At 40.1% G+C, this 21,599-nt stretch overlaps 1 protein-coding gene across 2 annotated transcripts in view; it reads right to left on the bottom strand.

Moving 5' to 3' along the window:
- The window catches only part of LOC144507954 (transcriptional regulator QRICH1-like), a 43,459-nt gene that overhangs the window by 10,758 nt on the left and 11,102 nt on the right, over nt 1–21,599 (bottom strand). For both annotated transcript variants that reach the window (XM_078235553.1, XM_078235552.1), the window contains exons 2-5: nt 9,228–10,268; nt 2,241–2,412; nt 641–795; nt 365–479 (exon numbers count right to left, since the gene is read on the bottom strand). In XM_078235553.1, the coding sequence (XP_078091679.1) occupies nt 365–479; nt 641–795; nt 2,241–2,412; nt 9,228–10,259 (1,474 nt within the window). In that variant the 5' untranslated portion in view covers nt 10,260–10,268. The remainder of the gene's footprint in view (nt 1–364; nt 480–640; nt 796–2,240; nt 2,413–9,227; nt 10,269–21,599) is intronic.

A 21,599-nucleotide genomic window follows, 5' to 3' on the forward strand; every position in this document is an offset into this window, starting at 1 on the left:
ATCATAAAAAGTAGTTTTATTACATTGTTCCTTGTCATTAAAAATTCAGACCTTTCTGTCTGCAGCCACTCTCATCCCTAGTAAAGAACAAGGATTTTAAAAAGGTAGAGGGGTCAAACAAGTTGGCATTTGCAAAGGAGATGTTGCCAGATGAGTTGGGGGAATATGGTGTGGTGATTTCCCATTCTAGAGTAATCATGCAGATGCCAAACCCAACACTATGAACCAAGGCATCCATATCAGACCTAAAGTTAAAGGTGACAACTTTGAACTTAAAAAAGATTGACATTACAACTCCAATGATGTGTTTTCAGCCCCATAAACCTCAAACATTAGTTATGGATAGAAATAAATTACAACTCACCAAGTGGGCTTATTTTAGGATGCCATTCTTTTAGCACTTCATGTAACCTTTCAGTAAATTTAGAATAGTAGAGATCTGCAAAAATATTATCTATTCTTCCATTTTCAAACATATACTGTAAAAGATGAGAAACAGACAGGAAAGGTGAATAAATCGTGCTCATCCAGCAACAAAATTCCATTCATTTAATTACAGAAACATTTATAAAGAAACGTGGAAGTACGAGCATATAGACATGTTCTTTCACCACCCAAAAGCAAAGAATGCAAAGACTACCTTCTGAATACAAAGAAAGAAATAATACAGCAAGTCTGCTTCATAGGGGGAACCATCTGAATATCTTGCTTCTTTGGTCATCAAACAAAGTCCATAATTGAGTTCTACTAATGTTGCACAAAGAGCATCTTCTCTAAATTTCATTGGCTGCCGTCCTAGCATTTAAAAAGAAAAGAATGCCTATTAACCAAAAAGAATTTTGCATTTCATTCATTCTTCCACAATAGCTTATATTTTACTCTGAGTTGTAAGCCAGCATTGAATGAGAAAAGGGAATATTAAACCATTGTAGAAGATTCTAGACAGGGTGAATGTACAAAGTACAATTGTCAAAAATCTCATGGTTCAAAAGATTCTCTTTTTTTTATATAAATACCACAATGTTAACAAATAATTACGATTTTTATTTAATTCGGAATTGCTCTTTTAAGGAAGCTATCTAAACGTGAACACTGATGACATCAAGGATTCTGTCTAGCAGAAGTCACAGAATCTGATGGTGCAAAGGAATTGAATAATAATCAAAGGTGATCCAGAAACTCCCCTTTCTCCTATTGGCAGGAAAGTCTTGAACGGTCAGCTTCAGGATAAAAATATTTACTTGATAAGGTTCCAGTAACAGGTTTGGATTTCAAATTCATAAAGCAGCTTCATGAAATTGTTAAAAGCTCAGAGTAGCTATCTACAACTAGCCAATCTGCTGTTACAAAATCAGTGTAAAAAAAAAATGCAATTTATAGGATTTGAATTAGAGTTTGCCTTGTAAGTTTTGCTATATAGAATCCCTACAGTGCAGGAGGCAGCCATTCGGCCCATCGAGTCTGTACCGACCACAATCCCACCCAAGCCCTATTCCCGTAACCCCACATATTTACCCTGCTAATCCCCTGACACTAGGGTCAATTTAGTATGGCCAATCAACCAAAACCCGCACATCTTTGAACTGTGGGAGGAAACCGGAGCACCTGGAGGATACTCACGCATATACGGACAGTCAGCCGAGGCCGGAATTGAACCCGGGTCCCTGGCGCTATGAGGCAGCAGTGCTAACCACTGTGCCACCATACCGCCCATTTATAAATTTAACACAAACACAAAGGAACACTAAGATGACACTCCCAACCTTAACACCAGCCCTGTTAAAAGTTCAAGTCTAGCTTTGATGGAACTGTCCATTTACACTGACCTGCAGATGGGTTACATCACTGAACAATCAATTCTATACCTTATTAGGCTGCCAGATTTAAAAAAACATTTTATGAAGTATTTTTATTACTGCAAACTCAAATTCACGTGGCAGAGGATTATGTATTTGCGAGTAGCTGCTTTGTCTGTCTTTTTTTTGTTTACTAGGTGTTCCATGAATATTATTACAAGATAAATCAAATTGTTTCATTTAACCCCTAAATCCTCCTTTTTCCAGTTAGTTTATAAAGCTGTGTCGCTTGCAGAAAAAAAAATCAACGGTTCAATTTATGCTAATAGGTACATGTTTGCCTTTATAATTGAACATTTCTAAAAAGTTATAAAGAGCAATATGCAAAGTAGACAAATTATCCTCATTTTAAAAAATGTTTTAAGATGCAAAGTAAATCATTACTTCCTGGCAAAGGTGGTTTATTTTCTGCTTCCTTCATTATTTCTGCATTCTTAACCTGAGCCCAATTCTGCCAGACGGTAGCTCCTTCTTCTGGCTTTAGAGACTCGGGAAGCATTAAATCAGCCTGCACCTCAATTTGCTGTTCCGCTGAATGCGTCTGCATAGCTTGGACCTACAGGAAAAAAAAGCCCAGAATATTTGTGCAAGTAAATGGCATACAATTCCACAAGTGTATTTTCTTGGGCACTTGATAGATACAACTTTGTTTCTGAATAGCAAATCATTTATTTCAAAGGCTTCCTCTCACATTTAAGTGAAGTTTTTATACAATTGGAAGATTACATCCCCCAAATAATGCTAGGGAGCTAGAAGTGCAAACATGTAGGCAAATTTCTGAGTGCAAAAACAATAGGGTGGTAATAGTTGGAAACTTCAATCACTTGAATATCAATTGGGATACAAACAGCGTGAAGGCATAAAATTAATGGACTGCATTGAGGAGAAACTGAATGCCTTCTTCTGTGTTGTACACATGGAGAGGAGTGGGGAAAGAGAAGCAATAGTGAATTACTTAGTGGGTCAGCAACAACGGTGTCCTGGGGATTCCAGAAAAGGCTAGAAACTTATCCAACTCATAAGCCCAATGAAAGGGGGTGCAATTCTTGATTTAGTCTTAGGAAATGAAGCTGAATAAGTGGATGAAGAGTGGGGACAATTTTAGAGATGGAGTCCATGAGGGGTCTAGGAAGGGTAGACAGGGAGGAATTACTCCCATTGACAGATTGGTAATGAACCAGAGTACACCACATGCAGCAAGCAGTTAGGATTTGGAAGGCTCTGTCTGAGTGTGGAGGTTCAATTGCTGCTTTCAAAAGGAAACTGGATAAGCACCCAAAGAGAAAATAAATTGCAGGGTTCTGAAGAAAGGGCACAGGAGTGGTTGGAACTATGTTGCTCTTGAAGAGAATCAACACAAGGCAGGCCAAATGCCTTCTTCTATGTTGTACACATGGAGAGGAGTGGGGAAAGAGAAGCAACGGTGAACTACTGTGGGTCAGCAGCAATGGTGCCCTGGAGATTCCAGGAAAGGTAGAAACTTATGCAGCTGGACAGGGCAGAGATGTGCCCCTCCTTGGGGCCTGGGTAAAATGTTCTTTCCGAGAGTCAGTGTAGACTCGGTGGGCCAAATGGCCTCCTTCTGCACTGTAGAGATTCTATAGATTCAGCGAATGGTAATGCCACTGAATGTCAAGGGGGTGATGGTTAGATTCTCTCATTGAAGATGCTCATTACCTGGCACTTGTGTAGTGTGAACATTTTCCACTTGTCAGCCCAAGCCTAGATTTTGTCCAGGTCCTGCTGCATTTAGACATGGAATGCTGGAGTATTTGAGGAGTCATGAATGGTATTGAACATTCGAACATCCCCACTTCTGACTTTATGATGGAAGGAAGGCTACTGATGAAGCAGCTAAAGATGGTTGGACCTAGTTAGCATTACACAGTGATTAGTGGTACATATTGAGGCATGGAGTTCCCACTCGGCACACAATGGTCAAGACAGTAGTTTACTGAGGTGAAGTTACAACAGAGTGTGCACATACAATCACCACATAAGCCAGTATAAGATTAACTGCTGGTCATGGTTCTCTGTGATTCAAGTGACTATGGCTGACCCTATCCGAGGGAGAAAAGTTTAATTTTCATAATCTCAATTTTGTTTATGTATGCACTCCTTACAGTTGGAGATCCACACTATCCACTCAATTTTAAAACCTCTTTTTTCTATAAACAATTTAAAATTTTCAATACTTAATTTTTCATAACTTTGAATAAGTTGAACAACAACTTCAATAAGGAAACTGAATATCACTTATGTTACGAATATCTAGTTCATGGTTCATGTTAATATTTCAAAGGTAATGTTTTGTTCTGGGAAGATTATTGTTATGAAGGTAAGGTAATTAAAAGGCTGGACATTAGAGATTGGCAGAACACCTAAAAGAAAATATCAACATTATTAACATAGAAACATAGAAGATAGGAGCAGGAGGAAGTCATTTGGCCCTTCAAGCCTGCTCCGCCATTCATCAAGATCATAGCTGATCATCCAACTCAATAGCCTAATCCTGCTTTCTCACCATAACTGTTGATCCCATTTGCCCCAAGTGCTATATCTAGACACCTCTTGAATACATTCAATGTTTTGGCATCAACTACTTCCTGTGGTAATGAGCTCCACAGGTTCACCACTCTTTGGGTGAAGAAATGTCTTCTCATCTCCGTCCTAAATGATCCAGCCCGAATCCTGAGCCTGTGACCCCTGGTTCTGGATTCCCCCACCATCGGGAACATCCTTCCTGCATCTACCCTGTCTGGTCCTATTAGAATTTTATAAGTCTCTATGAGATCCCCTCTCACTCTTCTAAACTCCAGCGAAAACAATCCTAACCTAGTCAATCTCTCCTCATACATCAATCCTGCCATCCCCAGAATCAGCCTGGTAAACCTTTGCTGCACTCCAAGAGCAAGAACATCCTTCCTCAGAAAAGGAGACTAAAACTGCACACAATATTCTAGGTGTGTCCTCACCAAGGCTCTGTATAATTGCAACAATAATCCCTGCTCCTGTACTCAAAACCTCTCACAATGAAGGCCAACATACCATTTGCCTTCTTTACCGTCTGCTGCACCTACATGCTTACTTTCAGCGACTGGTGCACAAGGACACCCAGGTCCCGCTGCACACTCACCTCTCCCAATTTACAGGCATTCAGATAGTAATCTGCCTTCTTGTTTTTGCTTCCAAAGCGAATAACCTCACATTTATCCAAATTATACTATATCTGCCATTGATTTGCCCACTCACCCAACCTGTCCAGATCATGCTGAAGCATCTCAGCATCCTCGTCACAGTTCACACTCCCACCCAACTTGGTATCATCTGCAAACTGAGATGTTACATTTTGTTTCCTCATCCAAATCATTGATATATATTGTGAATAGCTGGGGTCCCAGCACCGATCCCTGTGGCAACCCATTAGTTACTGTTTGCCAATTTGAAAAGGACCCATTAATTCCTACTCTTTGTTTCCTCGTTGCCCACCAGTTTTCTATCCATCTCAATACACTTCCCCCAATTCCATACCCTTTAATCTTGCACAATAATCTCTTATAGGAGACTTTGTCAAACGCTTTTTGAAAGTCCAAATATAATACATCGACTGACTCCCCTTTGACAACTCTACTAGTTACATCTTCAAAGAATTCCAACAGATTCCAGAGTACATAAGGGAGTGCCAAGCATGATTTCTCCTTTATAAATCCATGCTGACTCTGTCTGATCCCGCCACTGCTTTCTAAATGCTCCGCTATAAAGTCTTTGATAATAGATTCGAGAATTTTCCCCACTACCGATATTAGGCTTACTGGTCTATAATTCCCTGTTTTCTCTCTACCTCCCTTTTTGAATATTGGAGTGACATTAGCTACCCTCCAATCTGCAGAGACTGTTCCAGAGCCTATAGAATCCTGGAAGATGATCACCAATGCATCCACTATTTCTAGAGCCACTCCCTTATGTACTCTGGAATGTAGATTATCAGACCCTGGGGATTTATCCACCTTCAATCCCATCAATTTTCCCAGTACCATTTTTCAACTAATATTGATCTCCCTCAGGTTCTTCCCTCTCACTAAATCTTACATTCTCCAGCATTTCTGGTAACCTATTTGTGTCCTCTTTTGAGAAGACAGAACCAAAGAATATATTCAGCTGCTCAACCATTTCTTTGTCCCCTATTAAACATTCCCCCGTTTCTGCCTGTAGGGGACCTACATTTGTTTTCACCAACCTCTTTCTCTTCACATATCTGTTGAAACTCTTAGTGTCAGTCTTCCCTGCAAGCTTACTTTCGTACTGTATTTTCCCCTTCTTAATCAACCCATATTTGTTTAATAGGGTCAGAGTAGAAGAGATGGAGCCATAAAACAGCAGGTGGGCTTTGTTGGAGAACTAGAGACCATGATGTCTATACTGCTGGCAGAGTGCAGTCCAGAGAGATATTTTGTTTTAGGTGTTAGACCTAAATTAAAAACATTCAGTGAACCCCGAACTGCTACATTATCATGGAGACAGATGAAGCTTAAGAAGGTTCTCTGGTTTCAATTTATTGGTGTGTTTGCTGAGAGAGGAGGTGAGATGCAGTTTGGATCTTGCATGGTTTGCTGCTCATGGTAGCCCTGTGAGCAGTTCAGTGCAGTTAGGGCCTGAAAACCATTTACAGCTGTGAGACTAGAATTCAGAGAAATCCAGGAGCAGTACCAGTTTAGTGAAGCTTGCAGACTGTGAAAGAGTTGAAATTGTACCACAATTAGAAGTGAGAGTGTAGTTTCAGGAGAGACTGAACCGCCAGGAAGCAAGTTGAGGCAATCTGAGTCAGAGTGTTTTGTGAAGGAATTCAGAGGCTAAATCTTCGAAAGGCTGAAATCAGCAAAAGGCTGATATCCTGCAGACAGGCAGAATTTTAACAAGATATTGTGACTCACAGTGGTCACTGACATCTGGCTGGGTTCTGTCTATGTTGCATCTGTCACTTAATGTGCAGGTTGGTGTATTCAATCGTAGTTTGTCTGTTAATTCATATTTACCTAATGTTAATTCTGAATGTTAAAGTACAAGATTGATATTGTAGATTGTATTGCAACATTTATTTATTTTGTTCAAAATAATAGAATCTTGTGGCTTTATTATCTTTGTGCGCAACTGGGACTTCAAATTTTGTCCACTTTATGCAAAAAGTTACTAGTTCCTAATTCAATTTTAGCACTTAGCTCACTACTTCTCAGTTTACTTCCTCGTCTCTGCTACTCTGCAGCTACAGAGTTTGACCAAACACTTTATTTGAAAAGTTACTGAAGAATCAAAATGAGGTATTGGGAAAAACATTCAAGTTTTCAAACAATTGTGGGCTTATTCCAACATCCACCTACACCAAATGTTCCCCTCTCCTAGCTTGTGATTCAATTAATAAGGTCAAACGTGACAAGGATCTACTTGTTACATTTATCTGCAAACAGACAAAACGTGCCTCAGAAAATGACTGCATGTGAAACAGTGCCACTAACTAAACAGACATTAATTATTTTCCAATTCTTGGTGCTAGAAGGCGGATGGAGATCAATGTGGACAAGTGCGAGATTACCACTTTTCATCAGAGACAAGTTGGAATGTGTTCTTAATGGTGAGAGTTTAGAAGTTAAGCAGACATTTTTAGGTGTCCATGTACTCAAATCAGTAAAATCCTGTTCACTGACGCAAAGTAATTAAAACAGTGATCAGAATGGTAGCCTTTATTTCAAGAGGGATAGAATTCAAATATGAAGAGGTGATGATTCAGACCGTCAGGCCTCATTTGGAGTACTGTATTTTGTTTGGGCTGAATCTCCGGGAAGATAAGTTGGCCTTGGTATAGATTCACGAAACTATACCAAGGCTTAAAAGATTAAAATTATTATGACAGGTTGCATAAACTCAGCTTGTATTTTCTTTACTGAGGTGATTGAGAGTTGATCTAATTGAAGTTTTAAATTGATAAGGAATTCAATAGATAAGGTCGACACAGAAAAACTATTTTCTCCAATGAGGGGCATCCAGAACACGGGGGCATAATTTTAAAATGAGAGCTGGATCATTTAGGAGTGAAATCAGAAAGCACGCAAAGGGTAGTGGAAACCTGGAGCTCACTCCTCCAAAAGACTATACACGTTGGGTCAACAGATGTTTTCAAGTCCAAGACTCATACAATTACGAGTATCAAGGAAAATGTACTGAGGTATAGATGCCAAGATCTAACAGGTGAAAATGACCCAAGGCTGAAGAATTCCTCTTGCTGGCATCACTGAATCCCGAGTAGCTTTGGGCAGCACGGTGGCACAGTGGTTAGCACTGCTGCCTCACAGCACCAGGGACCTGGATTCGATTCCCGGCTTGGGTCAGTGTGTGTGGAGTTTGCACATTCTCCCCGTGTTTGCGTGGGTTTTCCCCCGGGTGCTCCGGTTTCCTCCCACAGTCCAAAGATGTGCGGGTTAGGTTGATTGGACATGCTAAATTAACCCTTAGTGTCCCGGGATGTGATAGGTTAGAGGGAAACTAAGCAGGTATAGGGCCTGGGTAGGATTGTTGTTGGTGCAGACTCAATGGGCCGAATGGCCTCCTTCTGCACCATAGGGTTTCTAAGGTTTCTAAAAGTCAAACCAATTTCAGAGACAGGAACCATATCTCTTGACCCAAGTAACACCTGACTGCCTCCACCAAAAAATACTCTTCAGTCTGTGGCTCAAACACCATCATGCTTTCTTAATTTGACATTTAGAAAGATCACCATCCTCCAACATAATAAACTCTTTGGCAGGAAAATACAAGCTAACGAGGAAGTTGGTGAGGACAAAACTTTTAATCTAATGCATTTATCTATTTGTTTCTTGTAGCTGTCCCAAAGAATCTAGATGGGCAGTGAGTTTTTGTGCTTCTGACTCTTGCACTGTGTTCCAGAGTTGTTTTTATACGAAACAGTCAAAACAAATTTGGGCATGGTGCACCAGATAAATGGCAATTAGGGCTTGTACATGCACTGAAATTCTTTACAAGATTTTGACTTGCAGGTCATTTACTCAGGATGTCTACCTGAAGCTGGTCAAGTCTCTCGCCATTTGAACTGCATTTAAAACTAGATTTAGTTGAAGGTTTCATATAGCTGAGATAGTTGCTTCACTCTGATACAAACCTAATTTTGTAAACTGAGGAAGCTTTCACCATTCCCAATGTACAAGTGTATAGTAGCTTCAAGTTTCAAATTATTATTCTGTTCAAGATAACAGGCAGAAAAGGAAAGACCTCAAATGACGTTCCCTTACTGGTTTAATTTACAACCAATGCAAGAACACTTTAAATATATTAATTCATTCTGTGTTCATAAAAGGTTAATACCTGTACTTGCTGTGGATCCCAATATTTCAGAGACTGATAGGCTCTCCCACCAGCTTGTATCGTAACAGGAATATGAAGATTTCCATTCACATTCACAAACTGCGTTGAGAACGCAGTTGTCACAGATGGATGCATCATTTTATCCTGTAGATTTTTGCCACCATCTGACAGGACTTGAGTCTTATCTTTGTCCTCTTCTATTTTAATCCCAGTCATACTCATTGGGATTTCATCAATTTGGACTAAATTACAACTATCGTGAGGAATTGTAGAATGGAGTACAGTTTGGCCGTCTGAGCAAGGAGCAGGAGTTGTATATATTGTCCATGATTCAGTGTTGGATAACGGGCCAGTCGCTGATGTGGTAGCTGGAACAACACCGTACAACTGACTGCTGTCCACTGTAAGCAGTTCCTGACGAACAGGAATGTAACCTTGCTGTTGAGCCTGAGAAGACAGAGTAAGCACAGTGGTCACTGTATTTTGCACTGAAGGTTGACTCATGGTATAACTTTCTTCAGTTGGTAAGTCAACTTTCCTTTTCTTCACAGGCTGTGGAACACCTGAAGAGCTTGGCCTTCTTTCTTGTGCTATAGAGTTGACAGCTTGACTGCCAGATTGTGGTTCCTCAGAAGTCGTCTGCGACTGCAGTTGGGCTTGCATCTGCTTTGCTTGCAGGGATTGGTGATTTGTTTGAATTTCCAATTGGTGGATTTGTTGTGCCTGTACATGGTGAGACTGCATCTGCTGCTGTCCTAATGATGAAACCTGGGACGCATGTTGCTGAATTGGAGAACTAATAGGTCTGGCTAACTCAAGCAATGATCCAGCAACATCAGCACTGTCCATGTATATATAGTGTCCTCTTTGTTGGTACATTGTAACAGGAGTTTGGACAAACTGTTGGACTTCTTCAGACCCTTTGCCATTCATGGAATCCAAGAATTCCTTCATGCGATGCTGTGGTATTGTCCGTGCTTTCATTCGTAAATACTCCTCATAGGGAATTGAATTCTCCAATGAATGATTCATCTTGGACAACTAAAAAAGAAAAGTGCATTAGAGAAATAATATTAAGCAAGAAAAAAATTTTCATTTTAAAATAACATTGTAAGAGTCAAGTTCCAAATCAAAATAATCTTAGTATGATGTATCTGATTTAATGGTGCAGTACAAGGGCAGATACAGATTAATAAGCAATTACAAAGCATACATAGTTCAGGAAAAACAGACAACACACTGCACAAATTGGAATGTGGTCTCGGAGTCTTAGCAGACTCAACTCTCAATATGTCCAACTAATGTTGAGCAGCAAAGCTAATAGCATGCTACACTATACAGCCAAAACACAAGTCAAAAGAAATCATAATGAAACCACATCTTGAGGACTAGATCCCACTCTAGTCAGAGACACAAGTGAGATGTTCAAGTGCTGGTGCTGGCTATAGTGCAAAAAAAGCTACAAAGATGTTCCAGACGGGATCCAAGGTACAATGTTTTGAAGGAGAATCACAAAGACTTAACAGCTGGAAGATCACAACATGGCAGAAAAATAGAATGGACTTACTCATCCAGTGTCAAAGAAATAAGGGTTCCGCTGAAGGTTTCCCATATAAAGAGGGCAAGGTCATGAGGGGCTTGTAAATGATTCTGAAGATGATTCACATGGGGACAAAGAAACACTAAAGCTCATAAAGTCAAGTACATCCATTACTTCTGAAATTAAGAGGGAGGGAACCTTGGCTTGCAGTTTTCTAGGTTGTCTGATATTCCTGAATGCTGGATGAAGGAACGTTGACCAATATTAGAGAAACATCCATGAAAGGGGTTTCTCGGGTAGTGGGTATAAAAAAGTAATGCTCTGAAGTTGGAAGAAACAAATCTCTGCAACAAAGGCAGCATATGTGCAGGGTTGAAGGGAACTACGCACTACTGCCAGTCTTCGCCTAAGTTTGCAAGTATAGAGTTTCATTGAAATCAGCACCAGAAGCAACCACCTCCCTGTGAAAGCCATAAAAAGCTTTGTTTTGCCAACCTTCCAACCCTGGAGCAAATTTCAACTAAATTAACTTAGTACAATAGTAAGTGACGTGCCGTGTCATGCTCCTTCTGTCCTACAAATTAATTAAGGTGCATTTACACCTCGGCTGCTGTTGAGACAAGTAGTTGCAGGTCAGACTCCAGCCAGGCAGAACATTACTTTGTCTCTTGTCTGCTGAAACTCTGACTAGGTTCCCTAAGGCAGAGTTCTACGTAGGTACACTCGTGGAAAATTGTGGTCCAATAATTAGAAATTTAAATTTCTAAAGAAGCAGGAAGAGGAGGATTACTAATCTTTAAACATTTCAAGGTTAAGAAATCTGTTTAAAAAATGCTCTTGAACATACCAATGGTCCCGAAGAGCACTTTGCAAACCAGGTATGATACCATATTGAATTTGCATTAATTTGATGTCCAAACCAAAGTAGTGCCAAGTCAGTATAAAGTGCAAGTCAATATCTATCCAGAGTGGAAATTACTTTCTAATGATGTTAAACTTGGTATGCAATATGGCACCGGTAAGTGTGAATTTATACGAATAGTTTAATGATCCATCATCCAAGTCATTTTAATGTCACAACAACATCCAACAAAAGATTTTTCATAAAATTAACTTTATATACAAAATCCAAATTAACCTTTCCTACACACAAATAATTTTGAATAAGAGCTTTGTTTGTGAAAGCACAAAACTTAATGTTTCATTAAACTAGTTTCTTTGTTGTTCAGCCAATGCATTGAAATTATAATTTTCTTCTACCATACTGCATGTTAAGAACAGAAAGGAATCTGAAGAGGCTGGGAGTTTCCACTGTGGGTGCAATGAGGAAACTGAACCTGATTGCACGAGACCGCACTGTTTAAGTTACAGTCTAAGTTTCCACTAAAATCAGATTACATAATCACAAAGGTAAAATCTTCCAAGCGATCGGGCAACGTAATAGAATGCAATTGTTTCTTTTCATTAAATAGTGTTCCTAGATGTATTTAGGAATGATAATCTGGTACAGTTTTATTAATCCAGCTGAAAATGGATTTATCAATAAAATTAAATTTTCTTAATAAGGGCCTACACCTGTAACCAAGTATAAAACAATCACTAAAATTTACAGTTAAAAAAATCACACTGAACCATTTAATAATTTCAGTGGTGCAGTACACTGGTCAGTTTGAGTTCTTGATATGAAAATGCTTTTCAGACACGCCTACCGGCATCCATGTGCCAAAGAAAATGAGAGCAATTTGAAGAGCTTTCCCCATGAAGTGCAATTGACAAGATCTCTCCATTTTGATCTGGGGGCATGGCCAAGGGCGTCAATTGATTTGGTTGAACCAGTCTCAAAAATAATGAAGAAAAGAAACATGGTTTTTACGGCCCCGCCACGACGTGTGTCTCTCTCTCTCATTTGGCGGGCTATTTAAGTTGCTGTTTACTTCAGCAGGATCATAATATTCCACCAGGCAGGAGGGCCTGTAAAATCCTGGCCATGGATTTTGGGTGAAACTCATGTTTAAAATTTGACAACGTTCTGCAATAGTTCCACCATAGCCAATGCAAAGAAGCAGGAACTTTACCACAAGGCTAACACTGGATGAAGGCATTTTATTTTCCCAATCTGACAGAGTCAAAATTTAAATGGCTGGCACTATAGCTGTAAATTAACTCACCCTTGGCCACTGATATTAATATTAGTGGAACAAAGCAGGTTAAGAGATCAGTCGCAAACATTTTGAAGACATTACCACTTTTTGGTTACACTTGAAATCATTAAACAATGCACAAACATTATTCAAAAATGAATTGTTTGATTGGGTGTCATGGTAAGACAGCATTTAAAAATTGCAAACAAATTCTACAGGTACAGAAACACAAAAATAAATATATTTAGATTGTCATTTAACTTTAAAAACAGTCCCAAGGAGATGTCAAAACAAAACTACATGCCAAGGCATTGGAGGAAATATTAAGAAGGATGACCAAAAGCTTGAATCAAAGGAGGAGAGGGAGGTGAACAGGCAGAAGAGTTCAGGGAAGGAATTCCAAAATGTGAGCCTTATGAACCACTGAGGGTCGCTAATGGTGGATGAAGCTAGTGAGGGGATTGGAGGACCTACTGTCACTTTCACCCTACATTACGTCATCACCTGCCAAACCTGTGCATTGTGTGACGATACCGTGTCTTTAAGAAATGTATTTGGGTCATTCTTTGGGTCATGTATTTTTGTGCAGGACCTGGTTTAGCAGTTTGTTTTACTATTAGTTCTGCTTTGTTTGCATCCGGCAGGCCTGTTGTTACTGCAGTAGCATAATTGATCTTAATGGCTGGAATGTTTGTTTTAATCTGGACTAATGCAGGGTTATTTTAATGTTTTCCCCTGGTGCTTTTTTAGAATGGGGCTTGATTGACAAGCAAGGTCATGTGACTTAGCAGGGCTAGGCTGAGAGAGAGAAACCCAGTTTTACTTGCCGTTTGGGTGCTGTGAAGAGTAAAAAAAAGCTCTATGTTTCTCTGGAGATTAGAGACTGGGACCTGCAGAAAATAGGTTTCTTTCTCTGAAGTTCTGCAGTTTGAAATTAGCTCTTTCTCTGGAAACTGCTTATGGGAGTTAGAAGGCAGGTGTCTTTCTGTTTCTGTCCAAAGGGGTTAAAAAGCTGGAAATCTAGCACTCACATGAGCAAATCTGTTTTTGGTGTGTTCTTAAATAAAGTTTGTTTGAGTAAAAGCTTCCTAGTGGGTCAATTGAATTATACCTGGAACAAAACACCTTGTACTCACCCTAATACCAAAAATCAAAAAAAGTTAGGATCTAGGCTAACTTCATAGTTTCTGATCTGGACCCTAACCATTGGCTATATCCAGGTTAGACTATTTCAATATTCACCTGATCAGTTACCCACTCTCTACCTTTGTAAACTTAAACAATTAACACTACTGTCTTATCCCACACCAAATTTCAAGACTGACTCACCCATAAGAGTCTCCTGATCCCACACCACAAATTTAAAATTCTCTTTCTATTTATACCTCTTCATAGCCACACATTTCCCAATCTCTAACCTCACCTAAAACCTCAACACCAAATTCTCCATTGCTCCAACTGTAGTATCTTATACATCGTTCTTTCATCCCACTAATAATGATCATACCTTCAACCATAAATGCCCCACACTTCTGAACTCCCTCCCTAAATTCTTCTTCTTTATGGTTCTCCTTTAAAGCTACTTTTTTGACCAGATTTTGGTCATTCCTCCTAATGCCTCCTTATTTGCTTCAGCAACAATTTTCTGATTCAGTGAAGTACTTGGCTTTTTCCAAGTTAAATGCATTAAATAAGTGAAAGTTGCTGCTGAATCAGAGGTGAAAATGGGGATCAGATACAGGGCTAAAGTTAGCCCCTAGCTCCAGAATCTGTAGATCAAATCTCGGACATCTCGCTTTCTTGCTCTTAAAAGGGTAGTCAATGAGCATCACGCTTACATTGGAGCTACGTCAGGAGGTTCTCACATAGAAGACAGGTGTCATAGCAGAATCCAATATCAGCATCAGTGAAGGAGTCATTCACTGCAGTTCTACACAGGAAGTGACGTCAACCAAGAAAAATACCCTCCCCCCACCTACAAATATTTAAAACTTCTTTCACACGATGTGAACATCACTGGCTAGTCCAGCATTTATTTCCCAACTCTAATTGCCCTTGAGAAGGAGATGGTAAGCTGCCCCCTTGAACCATTGCAGTGGTGTAGATTCACAAATTGTGCTATTAGGAAGGGAGTTCTAGGATTTCGACTTAGCAACAGTGAAGGAACAGCAATATATTCCCAAGTCAGGATGATGTGTGGCTTGGCAGGTGCTGTTCGCATGCATCTGCTGCCCTTATCCTTCTAAGTGTAGAGGTCACAAGTTTGGAAGAAGCTTTGATGAGTTGATGCAGTGCATTTTACAGATTATACACACCGCTGCCACACTGCATCAATGGTGGGAGCAGTGAATGTTTAAGGTGGTGGATGGGTTGGTGGGTTGCTTTGTCTTGGATGGTGACGAGCTTCTTGAGTGTTGTTGGAGCTACGCTCATCCAGGCAAGTTGACAGTATTCCATTACACTCCTAACTTGTGCCTTGTAGATTGTGAACAGGCTTTGCGAAGTCAGACGTTGAGCTACTCACTGCAGAATTCCCAGCCTCTGATCTTCCTGCTCCCATGAACAGCCTTTAAACTTATTTTTTCCCAAATCCATTTAAACTCAGAACCTGGCCACTCAACTTCTCTTTTAGGGGCCCATGTTCATTTATGGTGTCAATCTCTGAACACCTTCACATATTCATTCTTTCCCCCCAAAAAAACACATTCTCAACTTCCTAACCCATGCAGTTACTGTCATATTCCCACACTTCCCCACCCCAAGATGTATTTTAAGACATAATGCCAGCTAACTATGAACTTGAGTCCATCCAATTTGATTTCTGATCTGTCCCAAGACCATTCCAGTCAATGACTCAGAGCTTGCTGTTCTTCTTCAACCTCTCTAGCTCTTTCAATGTTGTCAATCACTCTATTCCCCTCTGCAGTCCATGGAACAGCTCATTTATGATGCTAACCCTATCAATTACAAATAAATCACTATATCTCCTCTCTCCGCAAACAACTTCTCCTCTCACACTCACATTCAGTGTGTCCCAGAGCTTAGTTTTCTGCACTAACCCTCTAGATACTATCCCTCAATGACATTGATACAAGAACAGCTTCTACAGGTATATCAAAGGCAGCCACATTTAACTCCATCAACAACCATCTGGGAGACATTTCCACTGAAGATTGTGTGTCTGTTCTAAATAAGCTCAGCTTTTAACCCAAAAGTGTGAAAGCTGAAGATATATTTTACAATTGCAAGGATTGTTTAAATTATGAATCATGTATGTCTATCTTAAATTGGAACATCATTAATAAATACGTTAATTCTATTTGATGTGGGGAGAGATGATTTATGAATTTTTCCATCTTCTCCCAATTCTCTTGGTTATGAACAATCTCTAGGGAAAAAGGGTGGTGTTCCCATTCTCAACCAATACTGCTCTACAGAAAATACTAGTACATCCTGACTGTTGACTACTATGATAAGGGAAACAGCCTACATACACAATACTGAGTGAATTTTAGTTTCTGGGTGTGAAAAGATTTTAAATCAAATAATAAGATTCAGATTTCTTTAAGCACTTAGTTTCCACGTAACAGTGGTAGAAATAGTTGGGAATGAACTGTTGCAAGTTTCCAGACAGCTGAAAATCAGCAAAATGCCTTTCGTTTAGGAACTTAAACTCATGCTTCAATTGAAACACTGAAAATTAAGTATCCGTTAGAATTTTGGGATCTTGCAAAATTAGCATCCATATATGATCCTCTTAAGCACAATATAATCCATCAATACATTTAATAACTTTGATAGAATTCCTCTTCAACTCAGTCATCAGCAAGGATGAAGCATTGATTAATAATTTTTAACTGGTCACATGAACTGGGGAACAGTAGCAGACTGCTCTCTTACTGGTTTAATAATCCAGAGGCCTGGGCTAATGACCTAAAGACAAATCCCACAGACAGCTGGAGAATTTTAATTCAGCTAATTAAATAAATCTGGAATAAAAAGCTAGTATCAGTAATGGCAGCTATGAAATTACCTGATTGTCATAAAAGCTCATCAAGTTCCGAAATTGTCCTTTAAAAGTCAGCTGTCCTTACCTGGTTTGACCTATATGTACTTTTATTTTTATTTTTATTGGACGGCACGGTAGCACAGTGGTTAGCACTGCTGCTTCACAGCTCCAGGGACCTGGGTTCGATTCCCAGCTTGGGTCACTGTCTGTGTGGAGTTTGCACATTCTCCTCGTGTCTGCGTGGGTTTCCTCCGGGTGCTCCGGTTTCCTCCCACAGTCCAAAGATGTGCGGGTTAGGTTGATTGGCCATGCTAAAAATTGCCCTTAGTGTCCTGAGATGCATAGGTTAGAGGGATTAGTAGGTAAATATGTAGGGATATGGGAGTAGGGCCTGCGTGGGATTGTGGTCGGTGCAGACTCGATGGGCCGAATGGCCTCTTTCTGTACTGTAGGGTTTCTATGATTTCTATGATGATTACTCCAGACTTGGATATGATTGATTCTCGACTGTCCTCTGAAAGGCCCAGCAGGTCACCCAGTTATTCAAGATGGTTCACCACCGCTTTCTCAAGGAAAAATGGGGACGGGCAATAAATTATGGCCTGACCTGTGCTGTCTACATCTTGTGACAGAAGAAGAGAGATGAAATATTAACTGCTTCTCTCTGCCTGACCTACTACTCAGGCCGGCCTGAGTTACATTCAGTACAGCCAAATGGGAGCATAAGCGGCGAGGGCTGCCCTAAGACCCACAGTAGTGTGACCCGAGCAATCTTCTCAGATCTGGGCTTTTGAATACAAGAGCTCTTTGACCCATCATCCTTAAAGAGTGAAGTGCAAATTCATTTGAAGACCATCTGCAAAACGGACAAATGCTAATTAAAAATATATAGATATTATTTTTTTTAAATCAAGGACTCTGCTTTCATTTTCTTTTGAGGAAGAGAGAGCTCCAGAGACTCTCAACCCTCAGAAAAAAAATCTCCTCATCTCCATCTTAAACGAGCGACCCCTTAGTTGTAGATTTCCAGACCAGGGGAAACATCCTCTCCACATCCACCCTTTAGGTTTAGATCAAGTTACCTTTCACTCTTCTAAACTCAACTGGATACAAACATAACTTCTCCAACCTTTCTTCATAAGATAATTTTCCCTCTCCTGGTATTAGTCTAGTAATCTTCTTAGATTTATAAAAGTATCAAATCAGATCAGTCCCACATCCAGTTGTGATGAACAATTAAGCAACTAACCTAGAAGAGGAAGCTTCACATCCTCAATAATGGGGGACCCTGTACATCAGTGCAAAAGACAAGGCTGAAGCATTTCTGACCATCTTTAGCCATAAGTGCCAAGTGGATAGTCCATCTTGACCTCCTTCTGGAGGTCCTCGCCATTATAGATGCTAGTCTTCAATCAATTCAATGGAGTTGAAGATGGCAGACTTCACATAGCCCACTCCGTTAAGTGAGAAATTGCAACAAATGCCATAAATCCGGCAAACAAATATCAATCACTAATCTGCTGGTCTTCAGAGTGATAAGTCAAGTCACCAAGGTGGCCTTTTCCAGGATCAACCAACGTGTCAGGTTGGCCGTGGAACAAGAATGCTATAATTTATCAACGGACTTTCCCAGGCAAAATGCAAATATCTCGGAGACATCCTGAAGATGCACAGCATTGACGTCCTGGCACTCCAAGAAACCCACGTCTCCAACAACCAACAGGCCAATCTTTACTTTATCCATGGATTCAACCTCACAACTAGTCACTAACCATTTGAAACATAGTTTGCTGCACATGTAAAGAGCATCATTATGGAGTTTGGTGCCCTCCCCACTACTGAAGAAGCCACCTACATCACTGCTATCAAGATAGGGGAGTTACACATCACAAATGTGCATATAGCCCAGTGGTGGGCAACCTGGGGCTCAGGAACCACATGCGGTCCATCTGGTTCAGAGTGCAGCCCACGAGACATTCTTTGACCATTGCCCGCACGCAGGGTTGCCAAATTCTGCTGATTTCTGCCGGCATACTTTTTTTCCTCCCAGTGTGACTAAAGTGAAATGACCGTAAAGCAAGGGTACATGAAGTGAAGTGCATGCTGATTGCACACAACTTTAATTGTGAACGTCATGTGATCCCTCTACATCCAAAATGTAAATATTTATTCTGTTTTAATCATTTAAAGTTGATGACAGTTCTATTAATTTAGAAATAATTAAGAATTTTCTATAACTCATTGTGGAATATTAAGTGTATTAAATGTATTAAACTTATTCATGGGGTCATGGTTAGTGAACAAGCCCGATTTCAATCTTGTGGCCCACTGTGATGAAGGAAGGTCACTCATGTCATCCATTCACTGGCCTAGATTGCCCACTGTTGTAGTTCCTGACTTGAAATGGTCAAGCACTTCAAAGTGCACCAATCCCAGCTGTACATGTTGATGAATTTAACAGTCACCACACCATGTGATAAATGAAGCCAATGGCAAAGACCTAACAGATTGAAAATTTGTAAAAGACCTGCAAACAGTCTTTGATCCCAAATAATAAGCCACTTTCCACTCTTCTTGTTGGCAAGGAGGTTAAATCTGGACCTCACCATCATGGAACCAACTAGAGAACAGGCCTTCCTAGACTGGGTATTGTTCAATGAGAAAGGAATAATTGGTAATTTAGTTGTAGGAGACCCCTTGGGGATGAGAGACCATAATATGATGGAATTCTTCATCAAGATGAAGAGTGACGTAGTTTATTCTGAGACAAGGATCCTGAATCTAGATAAAAGAAACAACAATGATATGAGGCACAAGTTGGCTATGATGGATTGGGGAATGTTACTTAGAGGGATGACAATGGATAGGCAATGGCAAACATTCAAAAGAGCACATGGGTGAACTGCAACAATTGTTTATTCCTGTCTACAATAAATATAAAACGAGAAAGGTGATCAAATTATGGCTTACAAGGGAAATTAGATATCGTATTAGATGCAAGGAGGTGGCACACAAAGTAGCCAGACAAAGCAACAGACCTGAGGATTGGGAGCAGTTCAGAATTCAGCAAAGGAGGACAAAGGAATTGATTAAGAAGGGGGAAATAGAGTTTGAGTGTAAGCTTGTGGGGAACATAAAAAACCGATGGTAAAAGTTTCTATAGGTATGTGAAAAGAAAAAAAAAGGTTGAAGACAAAGGTAGGTCCTGAACAGTCAGAAACAGGGGAATTTATAATGGGGTAGAGGACAAAAAAAAGTGACCAAATACATAATTTGTTTCGGTCTTCACAAAGGAAAACACAAGTAACATAGCAGAAATGTTGGGGAACACAGGGTTTAGTGACAGGAAGGAACTGAAGGAGATCAGGATTAGTAGAGAAATGATGTGGGGGAAACTGATGGGATTGAAGGCCAATAAATCCCCCAAGGCATAATAATCTACATCCCAGAGTATTTAAGAAAGGGGCCCTAGAAATAGTGGGTGCATTAGTGGTCGGTCATCTTCCAAAATTCTTTAAGACTCTAAAGAATCTTAAAGATTCTGTAATTTCTACAGTTTCTACAGATTGGAGGGTAATTAATGTAACCCCACCTATTTAAAAAGTGTGGGGGGGGGGGGGGGTGTATAGAGAGAAAACAGGGAATTATAGACCATTCAGCCGGACATCGATAGTGGGGAAAATGCTAGAGTCCATTATAAAAGATTTAATAGCAGAGCAATTAGAAAACAGTGACAGGATTGGACAGAGTCAGCATGGATTTACACAAGGGAAACCATGTTTGACAAATCTACTGGGTTTTTGCGAGGATGTAACCAGTAGAGCTGATGATGGAGAACCAGTGAATGTGGTTTATTTGGAATTTCGACAAAGTTCCACATAAGAGATTAGTGTGCAAAATTAAAGCATGTGATTGGGGATAGTGTATTGAAATAGATAGAAAACTGGTTGCAAAAAGGAAACAAAGCATAAGAATAAACATGTTTATTTGTTTTTCCAAATGGCAAGCCTTGATGGTAGGGCCGCAGGGATCGGTGCTAGGACCCCAGCTATTCACAATATACATCAATGCTTTAGGTTATTTAAATGTAATATCTCCAAATTTGCAGATGGCACGACACAAAGGTGGGTAAAGCTTTAAGGAGGATGCAGAGATGCTTCAGTGTGATTTTCACAAGTTGAGTGAGCAGGCAAAGGCATGGCAGATGCAGTATAATGGGCACAAATGGGAGATTATCCACTTTGGTAGCAAAAACAGGAAGGCAGATTATGTGAATGATTATAAATTGAGATGGGTTAATGTGCAACGAAACCTGGGTGTCCTCATACACTAGTTGCTGAAGGTAAGCATGTGGGTGCAGCAGGCAGTAAAGAAGGCAATTGGCCTTCAGCCCATGGAATTTGCTTCCACAGGCTGACAGTTGACACCAAAACAGTTGAGGTCAAAACATTGTATGTTTTCCAAAAAAAAATTAGATATAGCTCTTGGGGCTAAAAGGATCAAAGGATATGGGGGGAAAGCAGAAACAGGTTGAGTTGGATGATCAGACACGATTATAATGAATGGTGGAACAAACCAATAGCCAACATAGGCCCATCATCAATTGCATTGGTATTGAAATCGCCACGCTCTCATCAAAAAAATCCTGTGGTAGATCTTGGCCAAAGCTGTAGGGAAGCCGT

Source organism: Mustelus asterias, chromosome 19 (genome assembly GCF_964213995.1).
Source record: "Mustelus asterias chromosome 19, sMusAst1.hap1.1, whole genome shotgun sequence".
Classification (NCBI taxonomy): Eukaryota; Metazoa; Chordata; class Chondrichthyes; order Carcharhiniformes; family Triakidae; genus Mustelus; species Mustelus asterias.